Source organism: Chenopodium album, chromosome 21, assembly GCF_948465745.1.
Source record: "Chenopodium album chromosome 21, dcCheAlbu1.1, whole genome shotgun sequence".
Taxonomy (NCBI): Eukaryota; Viridiplantae; Streptophyta; class Magnoliopsida; order Caryophyllales; family Amaranthaceae; genus Chenopodium; species Chenopodium album.
The window spans coordinates 8,599,712-8,607,436 of record NC_137854.1 but is presented as its reverse complement, the minus strand read 5'-3'; the positions used below and the strand labels follow the sequence as shown (position 1 = coordinate 8,607,436).

Here is a 7,725-nt window from a genome sequence, read left to right as displayed (position 1 = left end):
TTGGGTGGATGGAACCATCCAATATGGCCTTAAACGTTGATTTTACTTGTTCGCAACTTGCACCAAATTTGTAAACGTAAGCCTACCACGGACATTTATGATAACATATAATGATCATATATGGTTTCAAACGGTATTATATGACCCCGAGATGTATCACTTAAGACTAGAGCTGTCAATTCGGGTAAATTGGTCGGGTTAGTGTGGGTTGGGTCATCTCGGGTCGAGTCAATACGGGTTAATGTCGTAACATATGCGGGCCGGGTTCGGGTTGGGTCATGCTTGAGTCGGGTCACGTCGGGTCATACATCTTATCGGGTTTGGGCCGGGTCAATAAAAGTCGGGTTTCTTTCGGGTCGGGTGAAAAATAAGTCGGGTTAAATACGTGTTTAAACTAGTTAGGGTCGTTCTCGGGTTCGAGTCAGGTTCGGTTCAGGTTAATAATTTACAGGTTACATCCAGGTCGGGTTATTCTCGGGTTTAAGTCGGGTTCGGTTCAAGTCAATAACTTACGGGTTATAATCATGTAGGAGTTTATAGGTACTACGCAGCGGAAATAACATGAATCATATTCATACAGTACCTAATCCCAAGATCTAATGCATAACACATAATTGTACCTTTGAAGCGCGATTCCACGTGCGATCGAGCAAGAACAATGGGAGATAAAGAACCCCAAGCGTGATTCCTCTACTTGGTCCACGGGCACAAGTTAAACCTCCACTAATGCTAGTTAGTCGTGATTGAACGCTTCAATCAACCTTCAACGGAGAAGAGAGACACGAGATAACCATGAACCACCACGACGAACACCACGAGCCACCATGAGGGGTGCCGCACGTACGGACGTGAAGGGAGAGGGGAGGGCCGTGAGGTGAGGAGAATGTTTAGGGTTTGGGACTTGGTTGCTTCTTTCACAATCTACTGTATGTTGATTGTTACTAAACTATTGCAACCCTAGGCATGGAATTTATTTATAGATCACATCTTTAATTAAGAGTCCATGTCAAAAGCCCAAAACCCTTATCTTAAACACACTACTCTAGCCCAACACTCTACATGGTATGTCATAAGCTCATTGAGGCCTATTAATGGGCCTCTTACTTGTTTAACCCAATACCCTTGTTGTGTGATCTCATAGGATCCATTCTATTGGGGTTTGGGCTATTTAACTAGCCCAAGGACCAAATGTCAGATCTAGCACCAAACATTGGCGACCCTATAGAATGAACTTATTATCTCCATAATAGTGATCCTTGATATGTCTAGTAATTGCACTTATCGAAGACATAATTCCTTCAATAATCAAGTCGTGTTATTCTCGGGTTCGAGTCGAGTTCGGTTCAAGTCAATAATTTGCGGGTTATAATCAAGTCGGTTCGACTAGACATTATGTAGTCATTTCCAACGCTAAATTATTGGAATGACTAGACATTATGTAGTTAAGTGAAATATTGAAGGAATAGAGTTAGGATTCAATTTCCGTTCGAATTCTAACATGAGATAACAACCTATACATATTGATTTAATAAAAAGTCAGGTTGAATTTGGGTCGGGTTCATAACAAGTCGGGTTGATTTCGGGTCGGGTTGAAATTTGAGTTGGATTAGTAACAGGTCGGGTTAAATTCGGGTCGGGTTAGGAACAAGTCGGGTTGGGTTGAATTAGGGTTTTGACGAGTTAAAACAGGTTTGGGTCATTCTCTGTTTCGAGTCAGTTCAATAATTTACGGGTTACATTCGGGTCAGGTCCTCTCTTAGTCGGTTAATGTTGGGGTTCGGGTCTCAAATACTCGGTTCTAGGGTTGGTTTCAGGTCGGGTTAGGTCGGGTTCGGGTCACAATTTTTTGGGTTCAGACGGGTCGGTTAATAATCGGGTAAGGGTCAGTATTTCGGGTCGGGTCAACTTTTGACATCTCTACTTAAGACCTTAATGCTTTTCGCCACAGACCCCTAAATCACAAAATTTCCTTAAAAAACGTGGATTATAGTCTTCAATTTTGTAATTTCTTGACCTTATTTCGCCCGGTAATAAAAATTTCCAAGATGTTTACCATCATCCCTAATAGCCTCCGGGTGTCTAATTGGGTCGGTGGAACCATCCAATATGCCCTTAAACTGTCATTTTACCTGTTCACAACTTGAATTGATTTTGTAAACTTAAGCCTACCACAGACGTTTATGACAACATATAATGATCATATGTGGTTTCAAACGGCATTATATAACCTTGAGATATATCCCTTAGGGTCTCAAGGCCGTTCGCCACCGGGCCTCGAAACCTCGAAATTTCCTAAATAAACATGTATTATAGCCTTCAATTTTGTAATTTTTGGACCCTTTTTAGCCCGGAAATAAAAATTGACGAGATGTTTACCATGGTCCCTTATATCCTCCAGGAGTCAATTTGGGTCGATGGAACCATCTAATATGCCCTTAAACGGTCATTTTACCCGTTCACAACTTGAAGTGATTTCGTAAACTCAAGCCTACCACGGACGTTTATGACAACAAATAATGATCATATATGGTTTCAAACGACATTATTTGACCACAAGATACATCTCCTAGGTTCTCAACATCTCCTAGGTTCTCAACACTGGACCTCGAAACCTTAAAATTTCTTCAAAAAGCTTGGATTATTATAGCCTTCAATTTTGTAATTTTTTTGACCATTTTTCGTCCGAAAATAAAAAAATTTCGAGATGTTTACCATGATCTCTAATACCCTTCAGGAGTGCAATTGGGTCGGTGAAACCGTCCAATATGCCCTTAAACGGTCGTCTTACCCGTTCACAACTTGTAGTGATTTCGTAAACTCAAACTTACCATGGATGTTTATGACAACATATAATGATCATATGTGGTTTCAAATGGTATTATATGTCACTGAGATGTGTCCCTTAGGGTTTCAAGGCTTTTCGCCACCGGGCCCTGAAACCTCAAAATTTCCTCAAAAAGCGTGGATTATAGGCTTCAATTTTGTAAAATTTTGACGTTTCTTCGCTTGGAAATTAAAATTGCCGAGATATTTACCATGGTCCCTAATGCCCTCCGGGAGTCCAATTGGGTCGGTGGAAACATCCAATATGCCCTTAAACGGTCATTTTATCCGTTCACAAGTTGTAGTGATTTCGTAAACTCAAGCCTACCACAGACGTTTATGACAACACATAATGATCATGTATGATTTCAAATGGCATTATATGACACTGCGATATATCCCCTAGGGTCTTAACACTTTTCGCCACTGGGCCCTGAAACCTCAAAATTCGTTAAAAAGCATGGATTATAGCCTTCAATTTTGTATTTTTTGATCTTTTTTTGTCTGGAAATAAAAATTTTCGAGATGTTTACCATGGTCTCTAATAGCCTCCAGGAGTCCAATTGGGTCGGTGGAACCATCTAATATGTCCTGAAACAGTTATTTTACCCGTTCGCAATTTGCACCGATTTCGTAAACTCAAACCTACCACGGACGTTTATGAGAACATATAATGATCATATATGTTTTTAAACGGCAGTATATGACCCTGAAATGTATCCCTTAGGGTGGGTCTCAAGGCTTTTTTCTACCGGGCCCAAAAACCTCAAAATTTCCTCAAAAACTTGAGTTATAGCCTTCAACTTTGTAATTTTTGAACGTTTTTTCGCCCGAAAATAAAAATTGGGTCGGTGCAACCACCGAATATGCCCTCCGGGTGTCCAATTGGGTCAGTGCAACCATCAAATATGCCCTTTAAAGGTCATTTTACTCGTTCACAACTTGCATTGGTTTCGTAAACTCAAGCCTACTACGTACGTTTATGACAACATATAATGATTATATATGGTTTCAAACGGCATTATATGGCCCCGATATATATATCCCCTATGGTCTCAACACTTTTCAACACCAGGCCCCAATACCTCAGAATTTCCTCAAAAAGTGTGGATTATAGCTAGAGCTGTCAAAAACTGTTCTGACCCAAGAATCCTACCTTTACTGACAAAGATCTGAACCCAGCCTGTACTCGAACAATGGGGTGAAACTAGTGACTTGTAACCTGACCTGATCTTAACCGAAAACCCATTTGATCCTATAATTTATGACCAGAACCCGAACCTGCCCCGACCTTATAGTAACCGTCAACCGATTTAATCCGACCCAAAAATAATCTGAACCTGAACTAGTACCCAACCCAATTAAAACATGAACCTGAGTTAGGAAAGGTTCAATAAAATTTTATATACCTTTTATTCAGCTCATATACTGGTATAATTCTGTAAACCCTCAATCCGATTTAATAAAATCTTTTGTTCAGCTTATATAACTTTTGTTCTTTATTACTCGTATGTAGGTTTAAAAAAATCTTGATGGTGCTTGATCAAATTATGGAAGGCGTAATTATATAGTTCAACTTGGCCACATCTATATTTATTAGAATTAAACTTGATCCAAAACCCGACTCAACACTAACCCGAACCCGAATGTACCATCTTGTTAACCCATCCAAACCCGACTCAACACAACCCAAACCTGAAATTAAACCTGATCTGATTTTAATTCGAATTGAACCTGACCTATATCTGAAAAGGTAAACGACCCGTTATAACTTGAACTGAAATTGACCCAACCTGAAGTTGAACTTGATCTAAAGCTAGATTGACCCAACATAACTTGATCCTGATTTAACCCGAGAACTAATTTGACCCAACCCGAACCCGACTTGAATACCCGAATTGACAGCTCGATGTGCAAATATTAATGCAAGTTATTTACGAAGTTGCCATTTGATAAACAATTCAACGTTAGAAAGTTGTATTTTCTCGGTCTAAAATTTTAAATTACTGCAAAATATCTTTTTGGCAATTGTAAAAAAAAATGGTCCCTAATTACATATCAATTGGTAGTTTTGCACATGATACATCCAGATGGGTTATTTCATGAAACTGTTAATAAGTCGAACTAAATGTCAAATGATTAAGCAAATATCTATGCTTGACTGCTCGTTCAGTTTTGACATTAATCCAATTACATTTCAGAACAACCAGCAGAGCTCAGGCCAAAGGGCAGGCCGTAGCACATGAGCAAAAAGAGATGGGAAAAAAAAGCCCCCAAAGGCGAGAACTACACAAACTTGGAGTTGAACATAAACCTCATTTAACACTAAACATTTAAAAGCTGTACTGCGCGATCACAGATCTTGCGTTGGAGAAAAAACCCAGTATCCTTGGGAAAAATAAGTAAAGAAAAGATAAGCTAACTACAGAAATCACATCCTTCAAAAAAAAAAAAAAACTACAGAAATCACATATCAAAATCCCAAGTACTCTCAGCACTCAATTTCGGTATTTTTGCTTCCTCGGCCAAATTCAGAGACGCTGAAACCTGAAATAATTATTCATATATGCTTAGATAAAAGTACACAGTTACTGCAAACATAGAACAATTTTTGAAAATTCTGAAAACTAATCGTGAAGATGGCAAGCAATGCAGATCATATAAACAACGGAAAGATAGGGATTAAAATCATTATAAAGGAAATCAAGGAATTGAAGAAGTCTCAAAAGCATATAGAATTATAAAAACAATGACAAGTTGACAACAATGGCATCAAAAGAGGCAAGTAAAATTAGTCACCTTCGGATAAACTGAAAACAGATTATGTTTATAATACTGGTGGAACATCAAACAACAGATTTTCCAAAACCAATATTCAGTGAACATTAAACGAATATGTGCATGGTATGAGCAAAGACATGTAATATCAATTCGGTAAGCTAATGTAACAGGATGTATGAGCTGATTGCCTAACATTTAGGGAAATTTAGCACCTACAGTGTTCAGAAATAGACATATTATACATGAACTACATCATACATCGAGTTTTGAGTATGCATCGACTAGTTTATTGTTCGAATGGATTTTTTCAATACTTGCGTATAATGCTCAACTTGAAACACCATTTGAACAACAGGGACATCGATTAACACCGCAAAACATCTCACCATTTTACCAAATAGCTAACATCAACAAACAATGCAATGAACTTTCCTTCAATACAAATTCATCAAACAATATGTTTATGCACTTTTAAATGCTGCCAATATAACAGTAGCATGATCAACTTCCAAAGTTCAAACCATTTAATCCACTAAATTCGTCTACATTTATCTGTCACGTTACTAGTTCAAATTACATTATACGAGTATTCAACACCACACACGAAAACAACAAAACACGAAAACTACAACACATTCGAAAATTACTCAGAATGTACCTTGAAAGAACCACTGAAAGGCGAAGCTCGAGACCATTCCAACCCCAAAATCTTAGTAGAAGTCTGATAAGAACCCTTAACAACATCATCCCCAATAATCCTCTGCGAAACCGCAAAATCCCAGGAATTCTTGGCAACATCATAACAAGGCTCAAAAGTTCTAGCACCTCCTCCTTGACTATAACAATACTTGAATTTCCGAATTCCAGAATCAAAATCACAAGTCGCAGTAACCTTATTCGACGAATCAATCACCATAGTTCCATCAACCCACAAATTCCTCTCTGCCCTAGAATGCGTGTAAGTCATCTTCAATTGCTTATCCAAAACCCTAATTGAATTCATAAATTGAAACCTCAAATCCTACCACCCAAAAAAAATCGAAAAATCGGGGTTAATTTCCAAAAATTGAACCAAATTTTCAGAAGAAAGAGAAAAAAAGAAAAGAATTAGAATTACTTGTTTAGGGACATTGAAGTCGACGATGAAAGACCCAGGTTTTTCGAGCGAAAGAGAGAGGTTTCTGAAGATTGGACCAGCGTCGAAGATGGCTTCGGAAATGGCGGCTTTGAGCTTGAGTTCGCCGGTGTTAATGGAGACTGTGGCGGCGCCGGCGCTGCTGTTGGTGGCGCATTGGCCGTTTACCGACGCTTTCCACATCGTCGGAGGAGAGAGATAATGGAGTGGATAAGAGTTGAGAAGAAAACAGAGGTGATAGAATTTTCGAGGGATTGTTTTGTAGGTGGTGGAATTGAGGGTTGTGATTGGTTGATGTGTGAGGGTGTAGGGTAGTTAGGGTGGGGTGAATTGTAGGGGATTCGTGGTTTGTTATTTGGGCTTTGAAAGATTTTATGTTTTACTTTGGTTTTTTGTTTTTTTGGAACAAAAGGTGATCCACGATCCATATGATTTTGGAAATTGTACACGAGGGAACACAATTGGTCTTGGCTGCACTCTAGTGCAGCCAAGATAGCTACAACAAGTGAGGCCCAAAACGCGCGGCCCAAATAAAAAATGAACATTTAGTTAAAAAATATGAACATGAAAAAGAAATGAACATTTAATAACAAAAAATGAACACGTAAAAAAAAAAGAACATTTAATACTAAAAAGTTTACATGTTATAAGGAAATGATCATTATTAAAAATGAATCTGATTATCATATAATCATAAATTTGCTAGACCACAACCTTAAAAATGAACATTTAGTTAGAAAAATGAACACATTAAAAAAATGAACATTCAATAATAAAAATGACCATGTAAAAATATGAACATTCAGTATTAAAAAGTGATCATGTTAAAAAAAAAAAAAAAAAAGAAATGAACATTTAGTATATTAGAAATGAACCTTTATCATACAACCATAAAATTGGGATCATATACATCGGAAATTCTCCCACTTAAAGACAAATTCATTATACATATCATATACTTCTTCATCACTTCTTACTTGTTTCTT

General features: G+C 38.0%; 1 protein-coding gene across 1 annotated transcript; it reads right to left on the bottom strand.

Moving 5' to 3' along the window:
• Positions 1-4,939: 4,939 nt before the first annotated feature.
• LOC145602547 (outer envelope pore protein 24B, chloroplastic-like) lies at positions 4,940-7,043 on the bottom strand. Its single transcript, XM_081658739.1, has 3 exons — positions 6,722-7,043; positions 6,263-6,625; positions 4,940-5,370 (listed from the first exon to the last, which is right to left on the bottom strand). Exons 1-3 carry the CDS (start codon positions 6,920-6,922, stop codon positions 5,290-5,292), a joined length of 645 nt encoding a protein of 214 aa, XP_081514865.1. The 5' UTR covers positions 6,923-7,043; the 3' UTR covers positions 4,940-5,289.
• Between the last annotated feature and the right edge of the window lie 682 nt (positions 7,044-7,725).